The 27,407-nt window shown below is 34.1% G+C and overlaps 1 protein-coding gene across 1 annotated transcript in view; it reads right to left on the reverse strand.

The window, feature by feature from the left end:
* LOC130232484 (adhesion G protein-coupled receptor A3) overlaps nucleotides 1–27,407 on the reverse strand; it is a 79,965-nt gene that overhangs the window by 21,543 nt on the left and 31,015 nt on the right. Inside the window, exons 4-10 of the mRNA XM_056462422.1 lie at nucleotides 19,576–19,647; nucleotides 14,806–14,877; nucleotides 13,180–13,340; nucleotides 7,047–7,260; nucleotides 3,790–3,954; nucleotides 693–894; nucleotides 112–261 (exon numbers count right to left, since the gene is read on the reverse strand). Coding sequence (XP_056318397.1) covers nucleotides 112–261; nucleotides 693–894; nucleotides 3,790–3,954; nucleotides 7,047–7,260; nucleotides 13,180–13,340; nucleotides 14,806–14,877; nucleotides 19,576–19,647 — 1,036 coding nt within the window. The remainder of the gene's footprint in view (nucleotides 1–111; nucleotides 262–692; nucleotides 895–3,789; nucleotides 3,955–7,046; nucleotides 7,261–13,179; nucleotides 13,341–14,805; nucleotides 14,878–19,575; nucleotides 19,648–27,407) is intronic.

Consider the following 27,407-nt stretch of genomic DNA (forward strand, 5'->3'; position numbering starts at 1 on the left):
AATAAAATAAATACATAAAATAAAATATATAAAAATAAACAAAAAATACAAATAAATAAATATTCACATATATATATGAATTATGAATGCATAAATGAATGTTCAACACACCTCTTTATACTTCTCTGCAAACTTTCCGATCTTCTCGATCATCTCTGCGACAAAGATCACGTCCACCTTGTCAGAGAAGTTTGGTGCCTCTGCGGTGTAAGCCAGCAGCTGCTGCGCCGTCTGCACCACATTGGTCAGATTCAGAGGCATCTGATCATCATAAGAAAAAAAAAAATACAAGAAATAAGAGACAACAAACATGTCTTACATAAACTATAAAACTCACCTGCCAATGAATTGTCCAATAAATCATTTAAATTAAGACAATTAAAAGTCTGCACAATTAATTTTTTCTAAAATCCTTCAGCCCTAGTTTATATGTACAGTTGAAAACAAACTGTGAAATTTTAATGGTATGAACCACTATGGGGTGTTCAAATGTTTATTTACATGATCAATTATTTTAATTATTAATATCATTACTAAAGATACAGATCCGTTTAAAAACTACTTCTCACTATTAAAAGCGCTGACCCCCTCATACAACCGACCAAGCGTTAATTAAGGGGGTCAATCCCATCCAACCCCCTTGTAATTCACACCCTGGTTACACCCCTATTAAAAATGTGAAAGTTCCACACCTGGTTGATTATATAGAGCACACGTGTGACATCTTTCATATATTCACAGCGAGAGTAGTTGTCTTCAGCCCACTGTCCACCGCGGTCACATCTCCTCCATGCACGCCGATCCTCTGCTGAGCTGCCCGAATAAATGCCTGCTCCGGTCACCTGGCGCTTACACGGCAAATATGCCGTAATGCCGGCCAGCGTCCGAGGCCATCTGCATATGCACAGAGAAACGCATAACATTACGGTAAATTCAACAGCCAGTAGGTGGCGACAAGTGTCTATCTTAATGAGTGATTCACTGAATAACTGATCTGAAAACAGAATCACTCATGAACAAAACAAAAAATATGTAACGCAAATTTTCTGCTTTGGCTCTATATCGCTTTGTGTAAAATGTAAAATACATAAGTAAAATGAATATGTATAAATAAGTTAATTAAGCATAATGTTACAGTAAATTCAATATAAACTTAACCAGGCTGTGCGATACAAATATTGATCTCTCTAAAAGTATTTTTGATAGTGTTGAGTGTATTTTTTATTTTATTTTATTACTATTATGTTTTTTTTTTACATCAGCTGTTTAAATGAAGATGATTTAAATGATAAATGATAATAAAAATATAACGGCCAGTAGGTGGCAACAAGTGCCTGTCTTAATGAGTGAACGTAAACAAAGATGGGGGAAGCGCAGTGGGCTAAGAGCTAGGCTAAAGCTAACACCACACCGGCTCTCTTTACCCAGCATCTTTCTCGCTAATGTACGGTCACTGGTGAACAACTGCATTTCGTTGCCTTGTACGTGTACATGTGTAATGACAATAAAGTTGAATCTACTCTAATCTAATCTAAAATTCACTGAATAACTGATCTGAAAACATTATTCTTCATTACCAAAACAAAAAATATGTGGCGCAAATTTTCTGTTGTAGCTCTGTAACTGTTTGTTTAAAATGTAAAATACATAACATATGTAAAATAATGTTAATTATGAATAATGTTACAGTAAGTTCAATATAAACTTAATCAGGTTGTGCGATACTGACAAATACTGATCTCTCTAAAAGTATTTTTGATAGTGATGAGGAGTGTTTTGTTTGTTTTTTTTACATCAGCTGTTTAAATGAATGTGATTTAAATGATAAATGAAGGTGAAAATATAATGGCCAGTAGGTGGCGACAAGTGCCTGTCTTGAGTGATTCGCTAAATAATTGATTTGAAAACAGATTCATTCATGAACAAAACACAATATGTATGATACAAATTTTCTGCTGTAGCTCTGTAACTGTTTGTTTATAATGTAAAATACACAAGTAAAATAATGTTAATTATGAATAATGTTACAGTAAATTCAATATAAACTTAACCAGGCTGTGCGATATTCAATTCAATTCAATTCACCTTTATTTGTATAGCGCTTATACAATGTAGATTGTGTCAAAGCAGCTTCACATAAAAGGTCATAGTAAATAGGAACAGTGTAGTTCAGTTTGTAGTGTTTAAGTTCAGTTCAGCTCAAATCAGTGTGGTTTAAAAATCACCACTCAGAGTCCAAATATTGAAGAGCAAAACCAACGATGCGCAGCTCTATAGATCCCGAACCATGCAAGCTAGTGGCGACAGCGATACTGACAAATACTGATCTCTCTAAAAGTATTTTTGATAGTGATGATGAGTGTTTTGTTTGTTTTTTTTTACATCAGCTGTTTAAATGAAGATGATTTAAATGATAAATGAATATAACAGTATAATGGCCAGTAGGTGGCGACAAGTGCCTGTATTGTGATTCACTGAATAACTGATTTGTTTGATTTCTGTTGATTCATATTGAAATTAAGCAAACGGCCGTCTTTGTGAACGGCTCACTGAATCGAGTCAAATGATTCATTCGAAAAAGATTCATTCATGTAGAAAACACAAAAAGCATGCCACAAAGTTTATGCTCTAGAATTGTGTCTAAAATGTTGTTTGTTAAACTTATAATAAATATCAGATGTGTGTTCATGGTTAAATGCTGAAAAAAAATGCACTCTTTTTTGTGATAAAACTGAATTATATGATGTATTGCTATATATAAAAAACAAACTCAATATATAATTTTGACATAAAAAAAAAAAAAAAAAATCAATAACCTGAAATAGTGTCAGTCTAACTGCATTTTTTGCATAATGAGTGACACAAAAAGTAGCAGGAAAACAACTTAAGAAAATAAATAGCCTCATATCAAAATAAATGTATTTTTTTTAAATAAAAAGCAGCACATTTGGGTATTATTTGATACATCTATATGAAAGGTAAGCTTGTGCACTAAAGTGTCACATCTTTCTCTCACCACTAGAGTGCAGTGAAGAGCTAAAATCAATAAAAGGCAAACTCAACATTTGTTGTGATACTGTCAGTAAAGTCAGCACATGATTTAGAAAGAAGTTCTCCACAGTTCAGGATTGTGAAGGCAGATTTGTACATTTTTAACCTGAAATGATTTTCTTAAAACATATATTATCTTTAAATTTCACGTGAAAATACAATAGAAACCTCTTTATATCAAATATGTTTGCCTTTATCTCACTGGACTCTCTAAATCCTAGAGAATCTGTGTAATTATTTTCATATTGATTTGAACACAAACAATAAAATTGCTTTTAGAAATTGTTTACATTCAGCACCTTACCAAGTTTTAACAAGTACTTTATAATGTCATGTGACATTGAAGACTGGAGTAATGCGTCTGAAAATACAGGAATTACATTAAAAAAAGAAGAAAAAAAAGGTCACACTTTATTTTGATGGTCCATTTGTTGAATTTCAGTTACATTGCATCTATATACCATCTTATTCTCATTAGATTATAAGTAGAGTGTTAGTTTGGGGTCAGGGTTAGTGTAAGTTGACATTCACTTGCAAAGTTTCTTATAGTCAGTTAAATGTCTGTTGAAGGAGCAGTATCAGCAGATATTAAGCAGACAGTCTACTAATATTCAAATGGACCATCAAAATAAAGTGTTACCATAAATAAAAAACTGTATTTATTGTTTTGTTTACTATACATCTAAAAAAAGATGCAGCTTTGGTGCTAGATTGTGTCGTGGTGTTCATCAGACTCACCTGTACTCGCCCTTGTTGTTGGACACTCGGTCTGGCAGGCAGTATTTAGCTGCACTCTCCAGAACCACGATGTGCACCGTCCTGGTGTTGTTTCCTCGACTGGTTCGCACACGACACTCCCAGTTCCCTGTGAACCCCAGCTGGATGTTGGAGATTGTCAGCGCACTGAGAGAACCAAATAAGACCGAAAAATATGTGGATTGAAGAGAAAAATAAATTAATATTTAACAGGATTATGTTAGTTAAAAGGATAATTCACCTATAAATGTTACTCCCTCAAGTGTTTCCAAACCTTCATGAGTTTCTTTTTTCTGTTGAACACAAAAGAAGATATTTTGAAGAATGTTGAAAGCCTACAACCGCTGACTTCCATAGTAGGAAAAACAAATACTACGAAAGTCAATGCCTAAGGTTTCCAGCATTCTTCAAAATGTCTTCTTTAGTGTTTAAAAGAACAAAGAAACTCAGAAAGGTTTGGAACAAATAAAAGGCGAGTAAATTATTGAATTTTTGGGTGAACGATCACTCTAAAGTTAAAAAAACCTTAACAAAAGCTGAAATAAAAACAGTAAATGTGGAAATATGCTTTAGAAACTAACAGAAATAATAGAAGTTATGCATAACTAAAAGTGAAACAAAAATTATTCATCAGTGCTATTGCTTCTTACAACTAAACGTCAAAAATAATTGAATAATAATTCAAGTAGTGATCCACACTCATTTGAATATTCATGTTTTAAGGTTATATTTATTTACTTTTAATTATTTTTAGGAGTTTTTAATCTTTAATGTTATAGGAGAGTGGAGTTTATAGACAGGAAAGTCTGGTAATCAGAGAGAGGAACAGGATCTGCAAAGGACCTGGAGCCGGGAATCGAACTCGGGTCACTGTATACACTGTAATGCCATGTGTCGACTCGACCCATTAACCACTGGGCTATTGGCACAGACTTGACGTTTTATTTTACACTTATCAGGAAGCAGACACAAATGTTTCAGCTCAAAGTTTTCCTCGGGGTGTGGAGTAATTCAATCCCTCCAGCACTCTATAGTTGAAAAAGATGATGAGTGTTTTTATATTGGTTGCATTGGGAACTAAGTGAAGTTTTAGTTCAAGTACTACACTAAAAAATAAATAAAATGACCAAAAATTAAATAATCTTTGTGTGTGCGTGTGTGTGTGTGTGTGTGTGTGTGTGTGTGTTGTATATATATAGTATACAGTTTAAGATGAAAATTCAAACATGAAAAATGTCATTGTAGTAACTGAGTCCTAATGGATGTACTAATATGTAATAACAATTATGAAAACTAATACAAACAGGATATACATTGAAGCGCAAAATATTAATATACAAAAGTATGCATACATAACTAAAGTAATAACTTAGAGCAGTGGTGGGGAAGCAAAGATTTGACCAAAAATACATGGCCCTCTAGCGGTTTTCCTTCAATAATATTTACAGCAAGAATTCAGTTGACAATAAAAGGACGTTTCGACCAATGCACGTGTGCTGCGCTGTGGATAAACTTGAATCCTGACACCAATAAAGGGCAAACAACTTCTGTTTCTATAGGCGATTTTGAGGGATGTAAATGAAAACAATGGTCCCAACGTGTTTCCTGTTTTACATTTTTAATTTCGATAGCTTCTGAGAATCCCAAAAGTGCCACATATTGATAAATAATGATGTTATGATGCTGTTTTAACATTAAGCTAGAACTGAATTGCCTTTTGTTACAGTTGATAAGCAAGAAATGTTCATGGTGTAATGACATCACCACATTGAAATGGTCTATGGTAAGCTGGCACACCAATTCAAACAACACTCATGAGTGGTGTTCTATAAATTGTCCTCTCACATTTATGGACTTACTCAACATGATGCTTCATATTTGTTTATTTTTGAGTTATGCATGGACATAAAGAAAGGTTTTGTTTAAACCTGTATTATTTAGAGTAGTAATATGTATCCACGCACACGCACACACCAATGGCTCTTTAAAAAATGCATTTGCCAAACAAATCAAAAATGGCTATTTGAGGTAAAAAGGTTCCCGACCCCTGACTTAGAGGATTGACAATCTATCTATCCAAACTGTTTTAATCTATCTATCTATCTATCTATCTATCTATCTATCTATCTATCTATCTATCTATCTATCTATCTATCTATCTATCTATCTATCTATCTATCTATCTATCTATCTATCTATCTAAACTGTTTTAATCTATCTATCTATCTATCTATCTATCTATCTATCTATCTATCTATCTATCTATCTATCTATCTATCTATCTATCTATCTATCTATCTATCTATCTATCTAAACTGTTTTAATCTATCTATCTATCTATCTATCTATCTATCTATCTATCTATCTATCTATCTATCTATCTATCTATCTATCTATCTATCTATCTATCTATCTATCTATCTATCTATCTATCTATCTCTTCAAACTGTTTTAATCTATCTATCTATCTATCTATCTATCTATCTATCTATCTATCTATCTATCTATCTATCTATCTATCTATCTATCTATCTATCTATCTATCTATCTATCTATCTAAACTGTTTTAATCTATCTATCTATCTATCTATCTATCTATCTATCTATCTATCTATCTATCTATCTATCTCTTCAAACTCTATCTATCTATCTATCTATCTATCTATCTATCTATCTATCTATCTATCTATCTATCTATCTATCTATCTATCTATCTATCTATCTATCTATCTATCTATCTATCTATCTATCTATCTATCTATCTCTTCAAACTGTTTTAATCTATCTATCTATCTATCTATCTATCTATCTATCTATCTATCTATCTATCTATCTATCTATCTATCTAACTACCTAACTACATACTTACCTACCCGTCTGTCCATCTAAATCACAAAATGACTAAAACCTGAACTAAAGATAATGAATTAAACATACTAATAGTTGAATTACCTTTTCTCTGCTTTTTTATATAAATACAGCAGTATAAAAATACATAAATAATAATAATACTTAGTTTCTAAAGTGTTTGTATGTTTCTATTTTAAAGAAGAATAATGACTCTTGAAGTTCAGGTAATTTCCAGCATAATGTTTGCAGATCAAGTGTTAGTTTCTGTTCTATTTTCAGGTATAAATATCGCTCTGCTCCAAGGCAAACGTTACTCATAGTCTGAATCTCCTCTATACAGAATACAGAAAAATGGTGCACAGGGATTGGCATCTCCCGGTTTCCATTACCTGGCTATTAAAGAGCAATTCTGCACCATGCTTTTCTCGATGTAGATGCCCTGAGTGGCGTCAGGTTCCACCATCTTCCCGTCCTGATACCACAAAACCTGCATGTCCTCGTCCACGAATGAGGCCATGCACTGAAACGGCAGACTGTCGCCCTGAAAAACGATCTGATGCTGCGACGGAGTCATCTGGAAGGAGGGAAGCTCTAGAGGAGCATCTAAAAGAGAGAGAGATATGATGGAGAAAAACAATGGAGAGAGAGACATTCTTCCTTAAATTACACCTCATTTACCCTGAATTCACTGAGGTAGACTTTAAAACACAACTTCAATATTTACTAAGGCAGGAGTGTCCAAACAAGGTCCTGGAGGGCCGGTGTCCTGGAGAGTTAAGCTCGAAACCTTATCAAACACACCTGAACCAGCTAATCGAGCTCTTACTAAATATACTAGAAACTTTCTAGCAAGTGTGTTGAAGCAAGTTAGAGCTAAACTCTACAGGACACCGGCCCTCCAGGACTGAGTTTGGACACCCCTGTACTAGGGGAAAAAATGGACTGTACCCTTTTAGTGACACAATACATTAACAACTGTCACAAAAAGAGAGGGAAACCAGTAAAAACATCAATGATGCGCTTGCAAACACACACACGCATACACACAAACTCAAACACGCACGCACATGAACACAAAAACACGAAAGCATGCAAACACACACGCAAACACAAAAACACACTCGCACACAGGCATGCACGCACCTAAATACACACGCACGCAAACATCCACAATAACATGCACGCAAACACGCACACACAAACATGCACGCAAACATGCACACAAACACACACATAAGCGCAAACAAACATGCACGCCTACAGGGATGCACAAAAATACACACAAACATGCACGCAAACAGGGACGCACAAAAATACATGCAGGTAAACAGGCACACTTGCACACAAATACACAAGCATAAACATACATGCACACACGCAAATAATCACAAAAACATGCACGCAAATACACACTTGCACGCAAACTCGCATGCAAACACGCATACACGCACAAAAACACACATACACGCATAAAAACACGCACACTCGCACGCAAACACACACATACACGCAAACAGGGACGCACAAAAATACACACACACTTGTACGCAAACACATGCGCACGCACACAAATACGCACTCGCACACAAACATGAATGCACACAAACGGACGCACAAAAATTCACCCATGTAAACGTGCACAAAAACATGCACACAAACACTCATGCACACACATAAACATGCACACACGCACGCAAACACACACGCACGCACACAAACATGAATGCACACAAACTAACGCACAAAAATTCACGCATGCAAACGTGCACAAAAACATGCACAAAAACACTCATGCACACACATAAACATGCACACACGCACGCAAACACACACGCACTCACACAAACATGAATGCACACAAACGAACGCACACAAACGAACGCACAAAAATTCACGCATGCAAATGTGCACAAAAACATGCACACAAACACTCATGCACACACGTAGACATGCACACACGCACGCAAACACACACGCACGCACACAAACATGAATGCACACAAACAAGCACACAAACGAACGCACAAAAATTCACGCATGCAAATGTGCACAAAAACATGCACACAAACACTCATGCACACACATAAACATGCACACACGCACGCACACAAACATGAATGCACACAAACGAACGCACACAAACGAACGCACAAAAATTCACGCATGCAAATGTGCACAAAAACATGCACACAAACACTCATGCACACCCGTAAACATGCACACACGCACGCAAACACACACGCACGCACACACACAAACATGAATGCACACAAACAAGCACACAAACGAACGCACAAAAATTCACGCATGCAAATGTGCACAAAAACATGCACACAAACACTCATGCACACACGTAGACATGCACACATGCACGCAAACACACACGCACGCACACAAACATGAATGCACACAAACAAGCACACAAACGAACACACAAAAATTCACGCATGCAAATGTGCACAAAAACATGCACACAAACACTCATGCAAACCCGTAAACATGCACACACGCACGCAAACACACGCACGCACACACACAAACATGAATGCACACAAACAAGCACACAAACGAACGCACAAAAATTTACGCATGCAAATGTGCACAAAAACATGCACACACATAAACATACACACACGCACGCACACAAACATGAATGCACACAAACAAGCGCACAAAAATTCACGCATGCAAATGTGCACAAAAACATGCACACAAACACTCATGCACACACGTAGACATGCACACATGCATGCAAACACAAGCACGCACACAAAGACGCATGCATATAAACATGCACGCACAAAAATAAATGCAGGTAAACATGCACACTTGCATGCAAACATATTGGCAAAATAAACTGATTATTATTATTTATTATAACTGTTCTACCCTAAAATGTTAAACGGTGATTGTTAAATGTACAGTTTACACTGATTTATTTATTTATACTACTATTATTTACTGTTAACACTATGTTTTTATGTATAGTGTTTTATATATACTGTACATGTTCTTTTTAATGTAAACTTTATAAATGCTTTGGCAATACATTTGTAACTTTTGTCATGCCAATAATGCAATTTTTGGATTTGAATTTAGGAGAGAGAGAAAATACAGCGCGGTGAGCCACGGATGAATGCTGTGTGCAAAAACTGACATTAATGAGCGACCCGAGAGCAGTTTCATTGTCGTTCTTGCACAAGCTATGGTTTAGAAAAGCCAAAGTCAACACAAATGGGAGGCCTGAAATGAGGGCTTTTAGAGCAGAACTGCTTCGCTTTTGGTGTAGGAGAACTGTAGAGTTTCTTTTTGAATACACATTTAGTCATTTTGTTAGATTATATCTAACAATGCAAATTCGTTTTTATTTTAGATTACATCTGCAGTGTACAACAGGGCACAGAAAAGCTGATGTCCTGTTTAGTCTACAACATAGGAACAAAACAAAAACACTAAACAAAAAGCACAACTTAAAAGACAAAACAAAACAACAACACAAAACAACAACGCAAACAAACAAACTTATTTACTTTTTGTGTAAAGCCCCGGTCAGATCACACGAACTAGTCATGATTTCGGCACGATTTCCTTGACGTAGGGTGTCGTGAAGATTAGTAAACGACAAATGGGTGTCATGACACAAGATTCAATAATTTCGTCTCGTGTAACGTAGCATAGTTTACGACAACAGATACCATGTCTGCAACGACACTATCGCAGAAAGTCTAGCATGTTTAATTTTTTCTCGTTCTTCATGACGAGTTCCGTCACATGGTTGACACTGTGCAATAGGAGCACATCATTTCTCGGTTATATCAGTGGGTGCTGCCGTTAACGCGTTGGTGAGGTAATCAAAAAATAGGCTGCATATTTACTTATGGGTGGGTCGTGGGTGGATAAGATCAATCATTGGTTTTGCCAACTTTAAGATTTGATTAGATTAGATTCAATTTATTGTCATCACACATGTACAAGTACAAGGCAACGAAATGCAGGTAAATGGAACCCCCCGACCGTGCACAGACATCAGAACTCCAGGGAAGACCGGTCACAGGAGGTGGAACAGGAAATAAGATACATTCAGGAGAGAGAGGCAAAAAAAAAAACTCCCTCTCACCTTGCTCTTAAGTTAGAGCAATGTGAGATCAGGGAGAAAGAAAAAGCCCCAGCAATCTAGCACAAAAACACACCGACAAGACATAACATTGCCACATGGGATGGGAACAGGGGGTGTGGATATAGTCCGGTAGGGGCGGGCAGCCATCAGGTCCTGCAGCCATGGAGGCACTGGTCACAGACCCGCCTACCCCCTCCAGTGGGCAGTAGCATACGAAGGTGTTGGATTGGGGCCAGGAAGTGTCGTGCTGTGTATATGTGTGTGTGTGTGTGTGTGTGTGTGCGTGCGTAAACCTGTAGAGTCCAACTACCTTTAACAACCTTTTCTAAAATATTAAGTTGTTTTAAGCAATTTTATCTGACGGACTGGCACAAATATGCAGACATCTTCATCCTTACAATGAGTTTCTGAGTTCTCTCATGTTTCCAACAGAGTTTGTTCTTCTGAGGTAATCTGGGAACATGTTCAGTGCTGCGAATATATTGCAAAAGCATTTCCGCCTTATTTAAATTAGTCATTAATAGTGAAAACAGTTTAATATAGGCTTCTCTGAAACTGAATCTTTCACTTTAATTTTATTTAGGCTAGATTATTGTTTTATTTAACAAATCTACACAATCTCATGGCAAGTCGTGTTTTGGCACATATAGCGGACTCGTTTTTAAAGTGCATCATCTCAAATGTTATTCGTTATTCTTGTTTATAGATAAAAGACCAACACAAGATATATTAAAATTAAGTTAAAAATGATAGCAAACGAAATTTGATTTAAAAACATATATACAAATTTTATTTTTTGATTGTGCCCTACTATACGGGTGGATGATTTGTTTCGCCGTGAGGAAAATAAGGATTTAATGAATGTTTCACGGAGATTGTATCACAAATCTCTGTTATATATTTGCTATTTTTTTTTAATATGTCATTATTTCAAAGATTTTGTCTCAAGCATCTGAGTTTTCTCTGCTGCTGCTTATGTGCTTTCATTTCATCCGTCTCGCTCGCAGCAAATTCAGGCGAGGGATTGTTTAATAAGAAACCCATGGCAGGAAAATATACATTTAGATTTCAAATAAAATATCTAAATAATAAAAACGAAACAAGTTTGGTCCAATCCATGTGGTAATGAATGCCCTTAAATAATGTAATTATTAGTTGTCAGCAAGCATCAGTGTTTATTGAGACTGAAATAGGATAAAAAAAAATGAAATTGAGATAAGAAACATAAGAATCATTATAGCAACACTTGTGACTGCTTTGGGAAATAACGCTCGTCGTAGACGTCATGGGATGACTGATCGTGAAGGAACGTGTAGTCTGGCACATTTGTTATCCACGACAACTCAAGATTTTATCAAGAAAACAAAAAGCATAATCTGACATACTGACGTTTTGTAAGCGACAATAAAATCGTGTGATCTGACTAGTGCTTAAAAGTGGGTTTTTGTGTCAGTAAAAGAGCTCAAAATCATGTTTTCCTCCAGTTTCTTCTTGAAAATGCATTTATTTCTGCAACTTTGGTCACTTTTGTCTTAGAATACATTTGTGTAGCATGGAAAACTTCCTCTTTATCCTTATCAGATTTCTTGTTGTACAATGTCGTTCAATTATGACAAAATAAGGCGCTTATTTAATTTAGATGTGCATGCATGAGCTGGAGGGAAGTGAATGGTGAGTGAGGGCATGTATATGTATACACTATATTCCAAGATTAAAGCTTTTTTTTTTTTCAAAACAAACACAACATAATAATAAATAAAGATACACAATAAGGAAAAAGCTTTATTTGTCATTAATATAAATTAAATATAATACAAATATTAATTTATAAAAGTGTGTGCGCACGTGGGTGTAATATGATTTTACATTTTACTTGCCCTCGCTCAACAAAAACATATAAATCGCCCCGAGACTTTTGTTTTTTACCTGCATCTTGTACTTGTAATTGACACATTTTTGTGATGTGTATGTTAGGGGTGGAATTAGGCCAGAAAACATCATTAAACTGATAGAAAAACAACTGAATGTAGGCAATGCCCTCACTAACATAGCAAAACAAATGTCTGTGTGTTTATGTGTATGTGTGTGCGCACATGCTTGCACTGGTTTTGTGGTTTACGAGGACAGACATTTGTATAATAGCATGGTCTGACCTAGCCATTACAATGTTGAGGTGGTTTATGAGGACATGCATTTTGTCCTAGTATCTCAAAACACTTCAAAATCATAGCTAACAGGGATCTTGTCATTCAGAAAACTGACAAAGGTTTCCTGTAAGGGTAGGGTTAAGGGGTAGGGGTTGGGTTAAGGCCACATAATGAGCGTTTCTTACTGCATAGGATACATTATGCCAATGGAGTATCCTCAGAAACCCCCAATTCCAACGTAAGTGTGTGTGTTCTTACCACAGGTGAGCGTCTCGGCCTTGAGCGAGGTGATTAACTGACCCTGTAGGGATCGAGGGAACGAGCAGCGAGTTTCCTTCACTCCTATGGCCTTCTCTTTTATCCAGACCACCAACCATTGCAGGTTACAGTCACACAGAAGATAAGGGCTGTCAAACTCCCTGAACAAGATGGAGAAAAGCACATGAGAGCTGAAACACTTCTGATAAGATCACAACAACATTCCTGTCTACAGCGTCTGGGTTAACAGACGTGTTCATGTTAGCCTGGTAAAATCTGCCCTATCTGAACATAAACATGCATGTTTGAAGAGACACCGAGGGTTATGGGAACTTACCTCAAGGGTTTAAACTAATAAACATTCATAAACAACAATCTGCATTTCGTTTTTCACTTAAAGGCCGGCTCACACTGCGATTTTTTTTTTATAATCCTGAACGATTGCATGTCAGACTGCACGAACATGGCTCCCATGTCAGACTGTAAGAGCTCAGTTGTAATAAGTGAAGTTTATTTATAAGCTAACTTCGAGAGGATCACGTGCTTATGATTTATTACAGCCGGTCTCGTATTAGGCTAATCATTATCATCCAATCATAAGAGCCATAAGCTACATAAATAACCACAGTCTTCAGTCCACTTTATCTTCGATTGGAAGAAACCCCTCTTCCTCCCCATTCTCCTCCTTTACCATAGACTGGGTGGCACGGCGGCCCAGTGGTTAGCACTGTTAGCCCCACAGCAAGAACTCTGCCAGCCCTGGTCCTGCCAGGTCGGTAGGCGTTTCTGTGAGGAGTTCATATATTCTCCCCGTGTCCACGTAGGTTTTCCCCGGGTTCTCCGGTTTCCTCCCACCAACCCAAGATATACATCATGCATAACAATCAAGCATTTGTCTAGCCCCCTTTTTTTTCCCTCACGTGTTCCCTTAGCTACTGCAGCCGGGGAGTTCTGAGATCCACCGAACTCAAGCTCCGCTCTCGCTCTGCGAACGGGAGGAAGCCCCGGGCTCAAGGATCCCTTGAGCTCAGGGCTCTCTCCCGGGACAGCATGGCAAACAAGCTTTTGATGGATCATCTAAGTGTGAACTTTTGAATGTTAGATTGAATGACAATAAAAGACAAACCAAACACGAAAGAAAGGAGTTTGACGTCATCCACTCGTGACACTTTCACTATCCCGCGTTCTGAAATGATTCCTCACAGCAAGCGTAAACAATCTGTAGCGGCAATTTTGCTCACAGCGTGTCTCGATAATAAAACCAGGAAAACAAAAAGTGTTTGGACATTTCCCCGCGGTCATTTGAATTGTCGCATGGATTGCATGATCAGATTCTGTGCTCCTATTGTTTCTTGAATTGACGCTCATTGCAGCTGTTGTTACACTGCAGGAAAGTGTCTGAAATTTTCTGACTCTGCCAGAACTTCATCGGAGGAAAAATCTTATCACAACGGGTATTAAGTGGCTGTATGTGAACATGTCAATGATCAAAGATCACAGGTTTTAGCCTAGGATTTCAGGAATCTTTTAGGATTTCCCAAATTTGTCCCACATGACAAAATCGTGGCCGAAATCTCACGGTGTGAGCAGGGCTTTAATGTATGCAAAACTGAATCAAACACTTACAGTATCTTCAGAGAGCCAAGGCTGTCGAAAATCCCTTGAGAAAGCGAAGAAAATTTGTTCTCCGAAAGGTTTCTATACAAAAAAAAAGGGTTAAGTAATGAGAAAAATGCATCATGCCAAATGGATTCAACGGTAAAATCAAGTTTAGTTTTATTTTAAAGGGATAGTTCACAAAAAACATTTTATTTACTCACTATTTACTTCAAACATTTCTGTTTTTTTCTTCTGTTGAACAGCTGGAAACCTGAAACTATCGACTTCATAATAAAAAAAAACTATTACTATGGAAGTCGATGGTTTCAGGTTTTTCAGCATTTTTCTAAATATCTTCTTCTGTGTTGAACAGAAGAAAAAACTCTCTAACGGTTTGAGATAAGTGAGGGGTGAGTCAGTTTTTGGGTGAACCATCCCTTTGAGATGTCCTTGCATATTTTGAGCTGCAGCTGATAAATGAAATTAATAATTACTCTTACAAAATATTACACCATTTATTGTGCTAAAAACATGGGTAATCTTCTTATCAATGCAACAATGTGGTAAAAGCCTGCTAGGAGCATTTTATCCCTACTGAAAAAACAGCTTAAACCAGCCTAGGCTGGTTGGCTGGTTTTAGCTGGTCAACCAGCCTGGTTTTAGAGGGGTTTTGGCAATTTCCAGGCTGGTTTCCAGCCATTTCCAGCTTGGTCTTAGCTGGTCAGGCTGGGAGATGCCCAGCAAAAACCAGCTTGACCAGCCTAGCCATGCTGGGAGCCCAGCCAAAACCAGCTATGTCCAGCTTAAACCAGGCTGGTCAAGCTGGTTTTAGCTGGATTTAGCTGGTCATTTTCCAGCCTGACCAGCTAAGACCAGGCTGGAAATGGCTGGAAACCAGCCTGGAAATGGCCAAAACCCCTCTAAAACCAGGCTGGTCAACCAGTTAAAACCAGCCAACCAGCCTAGGTTGGTTTAAGCTGGATTTTTCAGCAGAGATAACACTAATAGCATGGTAAATCATTGCAGACTAGCTACGTTATCATGCTAGCAATGTTAAAACCATACTATCAACCTACAACATAATTAAATCAAATTAGACTAGCAATGCTAAAACTATTAGCAACACGCTAAAACCATGCTGTTAGGATGCTAAAAGACATGTAAAAGCGTTAGACATGTTATGGTAAAAAACTTCAAAAGTAAATACCTTGTTAACACACTAACAGCAAGTTGTTAAAACATGCTAACAATGCTGCTAAAAGATGCTTGTAACATGTAAAATCATGCTGATAACAGCATATGTTAGGCATATGCTAATATTTTAACAACTAAATTACTATCAATAATAGACTATATATATAGTATAGAATATTGAGCAGGAGGGGCGGTGCTTTCTTTTTAGCGCATCCTTCCTTCATAGCAAACTAACAATTAGAGGGGTTTTTCTAAAAAATATTCATAAGCAGTTGCTATGGAAACCCTCAGGTTTATGTCAACTGAAGGACCGACACTCCAAAAGCAGAACCAAAGAGTCAGATTTGATTGAAGATCACCAAAATAATGCACTAAAACACAGTGCAATAATGCTAGAAAAAAATGGGACACAACATCCTAGCATTGTTTACTCAAGCTAAAACATGTTAGTAATTTGCTACAACATGCTAATTAAATCGTATTAGACAAGCAATGCTAAACATGCTAACAACATGCTGAAATCATGCTGTAAAGATGCTAAAAACATGTAAAAGCGTTAGAAAAGTTACGTCAAAAAATTCAAATGTAAATGCCTTGTTAACATTCTAACAGCAAGTTGTTAACAAACATGCTAACAATGCTGCTAAAACATGCTTGTAACATGTTAAATCATGCTAACAACATGCTAGGCATATGCTAACAGTTGAACAACTAGATCACTTTCAAGTATAGACTATTATTTCAGTGTGCTGATGTACTTGCAACTAAAACGGAATAATAAACAGGGGGCGGAGCTTTCTTTTAGCGCATCATTCTCTCACAGCAAATTAACAATAAGAGGGGCGTGGTTAAAAAAAATATTAATATACAGTTGCTATGGAAGCCAATGCTTCAAACGTGGAGACGTAGTCAGATTTGATCGACGATTACCAAAACAAACATCTTTTTCGGTGGATTAACTTACACGGAGAGAATAAGAATAACACCATGAGCTAACAAAACCAACACTGTAAGTTTTGATTTCACAAAGACTTGACAAAAATGCTACATCAGCTAAAAGATAATAATACTGTAATGCTAATCCTGTTTATTCAAGTTGGACCGATTAGCATATGAAGCTAAAACGCCTCTTTACAAACGGCTTATGTTGCATTGTTCCTCTGTACCCTTGACATCACATCTGTTTGGGGGTAAACCTGTTTAAACTGAAATGACTGGATCAGGTGTAATGTACTAGATTATCACACCTGCAGCTGTCTTGAAACCCGTGGGTAGTCAACGCTAATGCTAAGGCTAACTCGCTCATCCAACAACACCTGTTTCAGGGAGCGCTAGCTTTCTGTGAAGGGTAATTAGGCTAATGAATCACAGACGAACATCCGCAATGACATTTGTTTTTTCATCATCACTGCTAATATGAAAGGACGGGCGGACAGATGGAGAAATCTGTGAAATTAGCATTATTGAAATGTGCTGTGTCTTATATTCAGGGAGAAATGTGTATCAGTATAAGGGTGTGCAATGTTATTTACTGTCTATCACATAGAACTGAAGGTTAAATTATTAGCCTTCCGATGATAATTGAATGTTTAACAGAGCAAAGACATTTTCACTGTATTTTCTTATATATATTTGTTTTGTTATTGCCTTTAGTTTGGCTAGAATGAAAGCTATGTGTATTTATTTATAAGTTTTTAGGTACGGCGACACAGTGGCTCAGTGGTTGCACTATCGGCGCACAACAAGTAGGCTGCTGGTTTGAGTCCCGGCTGAGTCAGTTGGCATTTCTGTATGGAGTTTGCATGTTCTCCCTGTATTAGCATGGGTTTCCTCTGTGTGCTCCGGTTTCCCCCACAGTCCAAAGACATGCGCTATAGGTGAATTGAATAATCTAAATTGGCCATAGTGTATAAGAGTGAGTGTGTATGGGTGTTTCCCAGTACTGGTTTGCAGCTGGAAAGGCATCCGCTATGTAAAACATATGCTAGATAAGTTTGCGGTTCATCCCCTGATGTATAAAGGGACTAAGCCGAAGGAAAATGAATGAATGAATAATTTTTAAGGTACTTTTACTATTACTAAACACTATTTTTGATTGGCTACAGAACAAACCACTGTTGTCCAATGCCTTGCCTAATTAACCTAATTAACATAATTAACCTAGCTAAGCCTTTAAATTGTATTTTAAGCTGATTACTATGTAGTAAAATATTATTTACTATCATTATGGCAAAGACATGATAATTAGTTATTAAAACCTTGAAAATCTTTTCTCAGTTATATTATATGTAATCATTTTGCCTTGAATTGTGCGCATGCATGCATGTAAAAAAATTACATATTTATTTAATTAAATATTATATATATATTTATTTATAAACAGATCACTTAAACAATGTGAAGTCTCGTTTCAGAATGAATCTTTTTTTTTAACAAATCATTTAAATCAATGATTCAATGTTTTGTTCAAGACACTTGCTTTATTTCTAAATGAATCACTAAATAAAATATTATTGATTTGGGTTATTTCACTTTTGATTTGTGTCAAAAAATATTTTGAATAATTGTCTTTAAATGTAACAGCTGGTCTTAGAGTAAAAAAAAAAGCATAAATAGATCCTCAAATAACTGCAATATACGAATCCATTTATTTCAAATTCATTTATTTCAGTTTCACATCTATTTCTAACTAGTTATATTTAATTTTATGCTTCTGCTTTTAAATATATATTATTATATTAGTATTTTAGATGCTTTTTATATGTTATTTCACTTGCAAGACACTTTTTTTTTTTTAAACGAATCAACAATTTTGAACGAATGAAGTCATATTTATTTCTCTATGACTGGCATAAACCAGCCAAGATATTGGCATGAATATACACTGAGCAAATTATAGATTTCTGAAAATTAAACTATAAGATATTTATTAACACCGTTCACAGCCATAATATTCAGAATGTTTGTGTTTATTTATTTTTTTGTGTGTATGGCAAGAGCTGTTATAGTCAACAAAAACTAAAAACAACAAAAGTCAAATGACGAAAAGATTTTGGAGTAATTTAACATATTTCGGTTCATTTTCGGTTTCCCCCTTGAGCCTTTTAAAGGAATTGCAACAGCTGAAATCAACTTGCAACTGAAAATCTATTTATTATTTACATGGAAAAAAAAAAACTTCAAAACAAATAGTTGGAGGGATTTTGTCTCACCTCAGTGTCAATTACATATTTCTAATAGATTAACCTAAATAGAATTTAAAAAATAAAAAATAAAAATATGTATACAGACAGAAAACTAATAAAAATAACAAAAACACAAAATTATATTAATATTTTTTTTTAAATAATAATAATAATAATATTAAAAAAAAAAAAAATATATATATATATATATATATATATATATATATATATATATATATATATATATATATATATATATATAAATAAATCTGCTTGCTGCTGTGAATGTGTGTTGCGCTACAAATAACCCCTATTTCCATGAATTAATTTAATTATGTTGAAGAACAGGTATTTCAAAGACCACCACCCCCCCCCCCCCTTTGCTTAAGTTTATAACAGTGATGAAAACATGACTTACAGCTTAACAAGGTTTGTGAGACCTTTAAACACGTCCACATGGAGGCAGCCGATCAGGTTTTTGGACAAGTCTCTGCAAAGTACAAAACATTAGAGAAAATGTTGTTCATAAAGATATGTAATAAAAATAAAAATAAGCACAACAGATAAAAAATAATATACACAAATAAACAAAAAATTGACTAAAAAATAAACAACTAAATAAATAAATAACAAATAAATAACCAAATAAAATGAATAAATAACAAACAAATAATAAAAATACACATAACATAAATAACTAAATTAATAAATAAAATGATTAAAAATATATTAGTAATAATAATAAATATAAATAATTATAACAACAAAATAAATATATTAAATAAATAAATAATAATATAAATAATAATAAAGATGCATTACACAAATATTATGTTTAAATACGAATATACACAAATGTTGTTTAAAATCTTTTGTTTTAAAATGTTTTTTAAACACTTACTATCTGAATACAGCATTTTGAGTAAGCAGAGTACGCTGAATGCAGCAATTAATATATATATATATATATATATATATATATATATATATATATATATATATATATATATATATATATATATATATAATTTATTTTCTTAAATATTATTACAGCGTTTTTAATGTTTTTTAAGATGTTATTTGCCTTTTGATTTACTTAAAAATATATTTTGAATAGATTTCTTTAAATCAACTGGTCCTAGAGAGAAAAGAAAATGCACAGGCACAACCTTAAATAACTGCATTTGTTACAACAAAACACCTCTTATAAAACATAAAAGACACACCTCGCCAAACATCAATTAGGAAATCATCTCATCCTGTCTATATATTTTTCAATATTGACAGCCAAACTAGCATTACATCCCAGACAAAACACAGCTATTACTGTCAATCTCGGCTCCACGACAGGACACAGCATGTTTCTCTGGCAAAAGCCTCCAAACCCCATTTAATCGCTCGCTTTAATGTCAAGCCACATACTTCAGACATACAAGCGTGAGACATAAAAAAAAAACAGCATTTTGATTTATCACAAACTTCACTCCAACATTTAAGAACACAAAGGCACACAGTATATCCAGTTGAGAATTATATTAAGATGAAAATAAAAGAAATCTTTGCATGAAATCAGCAAAATAAAAAGTCATGTTTGTGAAATAGGCAGCATAAATGGCTTAAAATTGGAAAATTAAAGTCCCAAAATGCGTTTTTTAACTTTAATTTAACATTTTTTGTAGCTGAAAAACTAAAGTAAGAGAATAAAAGTAATTAATTCTCCATGTACATCCTTAAACGCTGTACATAAATTTAACAGTTCTGTATAAATCAGTTCAGAGAATCAGTGATGCATCTTTTATCAACTAAAGAACATTCATCCCTTATCAAAAGAACTGAATATGCTTTATTATTAATTATTAATGAAATATATACTAATTATTAACTGAATTAGTGTTAATCTTATCCATAATTCTAAGAAAATATTTGATATGGATATGCTTAAGAAACAATAATATATTTTTAATTTGTCAATATATCATGTGCATAAATGAAATCTAGTGTCATTAACTTGATTCATATGTTGTTTATATAATGTCAGGACTCAAATTTAAAGAATTAAGGGTTGACATTGTGTTCTCTATATAAAAGGAAGACTAGATTTTTCCATCTTACACGATTTCACTGTTGTATTTACATTTCATTATTATTTAAAGTTTAAATGGTTTTATTTTTCTCCTCTGTGCATTATTTGTCTGACGTTTGAGAATTATGCTGGAATACAGACTTTATTTCTCCCTTTACTGTATGAAGACTAACTAACAGATTCAACATTATTGTTTGAGTTATAATATTTTCTGTACGGTTTAGTTATTTAAACATATTTGAATAACAGCGGGAAAAATAAGTATTGAACATGTCATGTTTTTTTGTTTTTTTTACCAGGGAAAAAGGAGCTGGAATTGAACCTGATTTGGGTTGTTACGTGTTTAAGTTGTTAAGATATTAAAGAGGATGAAACGTAACAATCAGTGAGTCTACTGATGCTGGATGAAAGAGAATACGACGACCACTTATTAAGTGAAACAAATTAAGTATTTAATATATAGTGAATGTCAGACAATGAATAGAGAATGCATTATAAATGTAATGTTAAATAATCGAATTAAAGAAAATAGGAGTGTTGCTAAAACAAAGAAATAAATATAACAAAACGATCTCACTAAACCCCAACCCACTAAACTGACTAACCAAAGAAAAATGCAGAAACAAAACCGAAAAAAACCCAAACAATACAAACATAAGAATAAAACGAGACACAAAAACGAAAAAAAAATCTGGAAAATGAGTTGTGTAATAACAATGAAATGACACAAGGAGAAAGTGCTGAACTACTGAAACGTATTTAATACTTTATATAAAAGTTTTTTTTTAGTGATGGCAGCTTAAAGACGCCTCTCATATGGAGAATGAAGTCACATGCATTACTCAGGTGTGAGTTTATCACAAACTTCAACAGAGTGTCAAAATCTTGATGGTTCTGTGGGTCTGGTCTATCAAATCTGAGCTTTATTTTGTATTTTCTATTGGATTTGAGTCAGGTGATTGGTTGGGCCATTCTACAGCTTTATTTTCTTTCTCTGAAAGCCTTTGAGAGTCTCCTTGGCTGTGTTTTAGATCACTGTCTAGCTGAAATGTCCACCCTGGTTTCATCTTCATCCTCCTGCTAATGTAGATGTTGGACTGAAGCAGCTAATATTTATTTACACTGACGAAGGGCAGACGGTTGCTGAAGAACTACTGAGAGATTTCAGCTGCTTTCTGGGCTTTCACTGCCTTTCTACACCTCCCTTTCTTCATGTGTTCAAGTAATCTCCAGACGCACCTGAATACCGTCACCCCAACGAAAGCAAGTTTGCAAAAATGCATAGGTGCACGAGTGTGTTTTTTATTTTCAAATAACAGCCATGTTAATAAAGACTTTTTAACTTTATTTTTATTTTCAGTATGTCTTGGACGGATTTTTTTTTTCTACCGTTTATGTGCTGAGATTTGTGGATCTTTAGTATTTTAGTTAACTAAGTTACTTCTCAGACAATGTCATTCATTCATTTTCTTTTCGGCTTAGTCCCTTTATTAATCAGGGGTCGCCACAGTGGAATGAACCGCCAACCTATCCAGCATATGTTTTACACAGCGGATACCCTTCCAGCCACAACCCAACACTGTGAAACACCCATACACACTCTTTCACACACATACACTACGGACAATTTAGCTTAATCAATTCACCTATAGCGAATGTCTTTTGACTGCGGGGGAGACAATGTAATTAGAAAAGCAATTTAAATAGAAATGTAATGAATGTAATCAGTAACTAATTACATTTTTGAAATAACTTGCAAACACTAGTTAGCTTAATATAAAATCTTTGATAATATCTTACACTCTCAGAAATAAAGGTACAAGAGCTGTCACTGGGGTGGTACCTTTTCGAAAGGTACATATTTGTAATTAAAAGGTATATATTGGTACCTCAGAGGTACTCTTTTGTACTTCTTTGGTACTAGTATGTACTCTTGAGGTATTAATAAGTACCCTTTAAGTACAAATATGTACCTTTCAAAAAGGTACCACCCCAGTGACAGCTCTTGTACCTTTATTTCTGAGAGTGTACATGACATAAAAAACAGCATAAACTGCAGATGATTTCATCCTATTTGGTGTGTATTTCCCACAGGCTCATGTGACTCTGAGTGGAAATGGAAGTGTTTGTCATACCAGACGGCTTAACTGCAGGAATGTGAGGCTCGACCATATGATAAAGGGAATGAATGCTTATTATTCATCATCTAAAGCATCAATTGATTAAAAGTTAAGTAATCATTTAGTCTTTTTTCTGGTGGATAAAGCTTGAACCCCTTATTGCTCATTTCCAACCTTTAAAACAGCTCTTCGTATGGGTGACGCTTACTTTTTACATAAATGTATAATTATGTATTTATAAATGCTGCATTATTTATATTGAAGCTCGTTTCTGTCACAGATTGATTAATTTTTTTAAAATCTTTATTACTTTATTAATCTTTATTTATCTCCCTAAGAAGAATTGTTTTTGGGCCAGTCACAAGACAGCTATTAATAATATAAAAACAAAGACATAATACAAGCCACAAAAACCAACACCTTCCCCACAAAAAAAATTAAATAAATAATAATAAATAAAAAACTAAATAAATACAATTAAATAAATACAAATAAATACAAAAAATAAAAAATACAAATAAGTAAATAAAAAAAATAAATAGCAAAAAACTGCGAAAAATAAATATAAAAATAAATAAATTAAATAATTAATACAAAAAAGAAATTAATTAATACAAAATATAAATACTAATAAAGAAATACAAATAAATTAATTCGTTAATACAAAAAATATATAAATACCAAAAATACAAAGGTAAATACAAAAAATACAGAAAATAAACAAATACAAATAAATAAATTAATACAAAAACAAATAATACAAATGAATGAATACAATAAATAAATAAATACAAAAACAATACAAATAAACGAATACAAATAAATGAATTAATTAATAAAAATAAACAAAAAAAAAAAAAAAAATCACAAACATACAAAAAATAAGTAAATACAAAAATTAATACAAAATAAATAAATAAATTCATAAATATATTCAATAAAGTGAATGGAATAAATGAGAATATATTTCTCTCAACTCATTCCCTATTCAAAATTCATAGTTTAAACCTCAATTTCTCACTTCATACCTTGCAATTCGGACATTACACCACACAATTCTGAATTTACATCTCACAATTTCTTACTTCACACCTCAAAATCCAGAGTTTACATCTCTCAATCCGAACTTAAAACCTTTGTATTTATTTACGAATTAAGTCAACTTAACCGTTCCAAGTTACAACAGATTTACTCACCTTTTAAAAATAAAGTCAACGGGTTTACTCACTTTTTTAAAGTACACATGTAATCAAAACTAGCCATATTGATTTTACTGGCTCACATTGCTAGTGTTGTGGTGAACAATTCATTTGTGCATATCATTAAGATAAAAACAAACAGTTTAACCTTGTAATTTAAAAATGAAGTCTGAAAATGCACTTCCTCTTTGTTTTCAGTTAAATTCTCAGATTACGTCTGTCTGAGGTATTGGGGCGTGGCTAACATACTTAACCACGCCCCTCCAACTGTTGCTATGACAACAAACAGAAATAGTGAGCAGGGGGTGTCTGTTAGGCTGTAATAACTCTCCTGAAACCCCTTTCTTGACTATCTAAATGAAACGCCTACTTTACTACATCCAATCAGCTCACAGTAGAAAAAACAAGCCACGCCTACTGCTTTCTGATTTAATATTCCATTTCTCTAGGAACTGAATACAAAAAATAAAAAATAAGGTTGCAGCTTTTAGTTCAAGCGAACTTTAAAGTACACTAACTAATGGTTTTTACAGTGTACACACATTTCCACCCCTTGATTTGTGTCTATATACTCCACATTTATAAATGAGACTCCTAGAAACTTCACCATTTTCTTCTCTGGTGTTGGCAGAGTAACTTGAGTTAAAAAGCTTGTGCAGTCTCTCAAAAGATCCTACGATTGCGATTCTTTTCCAGGGGAGCAGCATACTTTCTCCATTTAGCCAGCCAAAGAGCAGTTTATATTGGCAAGGACTGAGTCAGATTACACGGCTGTGCCATACACGCAACATATATAACCCACCGCTCAACACATACACACTCCACTTACTTTACTCGGCATAAAACAAAGAAAAACTCTCCTTTCTTTCTTTCTAAGAGTCTCTTGCTTTCAATAGTTCATGAACAGACACACAACTACTGGCATGTTAAAGCAGATAGCATCAGTCATGCTGTGCAGGGAGCTGTCTGGACATCGTCCATCTGGAGTGAAGAACTGCCGAAAGATGAAGTCTTAGCCCTGTGTTTGCGCACACACATACACACACACACCCAACGGTGAAAACTGTATGGAATCAAATCTACAACCGCATACATTTGCTCTACAATGCAATGTAGCAACAGAAACCAACTAATTAAATAAAATCACAAATATTAATAATGATAATAATAAAAAATAAATAAAAACAATAAAAAAAAAATAAAAAAATCAAGAAAAAAAAAAGTTTTGCAAATAAAACTCAATGCAATGTTTATAAAATACACTGGCTGCTGTAAAAAATATTTTTGTTGTATTTTTTCTTCCTTTTTTGGCATGGATTTCAATTTACACTAGGTTTTTAGAGCTTTTACTTAAATTGGAGTGTTTCCACAATAACGTCACTCGTGAGAGCTATTGTTTTTGCAGTCACATCAGATCAGATTTTCTAATTAGGATTTATAATAAATTTGTATTTATTTAGGTTTTAGAGTAGTTTTAGCTCTTGGTCTTTGCTTCTCTCTTGAAAATATCTATAAATTTTTTTTAATTATTCTACATATTTTTTGTTGTTTTTATTATATGTATTATATTTTTTACCAGAGGGATGTAAACCACTGCATTATTATCATTTTGATAAATTTTTTAAAATATTTTGAATACTTTTTTGATTTTATTTTTTAATTTTTTAAGCAATATTGTGTTTTTAAATATCGTTTCGATTTTTGAAAAAATATTGCATCTATGTCACATTTGTAATAAATAAATAAATAAATAATAATAGTAATAATAATAATAATAATACCTCAAAAAAGAAAATATAGTATTGAGCAAAAAAGTCCAAAAGAAAGAAAAAGAAAGAAAGAAAAAAGATACAATAAAGAGAAGGAAAGGCGAAAAGCCCAACCATAACTGTAAATTATTCCCAAAATAAGAGGGGAATAGTAGTTGGATAACAATCATGCAGAAACCGAACCGTAAGCTTAAACTTAACATAAACGGTAAACGTATCCCTTATTTCTGACTGGAATGTTGTTCCAAGATCAATATAGAGGTTAATCCAGGAATCAGGTTGGCTGTATATATATATATATATATATATATATATATACATACACATACATGTGTATACACATACATGTGTGTGTGTGTGTGTATGTATATATATATATATATATATATATATATATATATATATATATATATATATATATATATATATATATATATATATATATATATATATATATAGTGTGTGTATCTATCGATCGATCGAGTGATCGATAGACAGACAGACAGACAGACAGACAGACAGACAGACAGACAGATAGACAGACAGACAGACAGACAGACAGACAGACAGACAGATAGATAGATAGATAGATAGATAGATAGACAGACAGATAGACAGACAGACAGACAGACAGACAGACAGACAGATAGATAGATAGATAGATAGATAGATAGATAGATAGATAGATAGATAGATAGATAGATAGATAGATAGATAGATAGATAGATAGATAGATAGATAGATAGATAGATAAATACACACACACACTACTGGTCATTTTCAATTATTCTGTTCATCAAGGTGGCATTTATTAAATGTAAAAAAAATTTAATATTTATTAAAATTTTACATAACTGCTTTCTTTTTGTGTGTAGTTTCAAATGAAATTATTACTCCTGTTATTATTGCTTTTATTACTATTACCATTAATAATAATAATAATAATATTAATAATAATAATAATTAATATTAGAGTGATTTCTGAAGGATCATGTGACTGAATACTGGAAAAATGAAGCAGAAAATTCATCTTGGTGAGCAGGATAAGTTTATTTTAAGACATTTAAAAATTGTACTGC

Source organism: Danio aesculapii, chromosome 7, assembly GCF_903798145.1.
Source record: "Danio aesculapii chromosome 7, fDanAes4.1, whole genome shotgun sequence".
NCBI classification, from domain to species: Eukaryota; Metazoa; Chordata; class Actinopteri; order Cypriniformes; family Danionidae; genus Danio; species Danio aesculapii.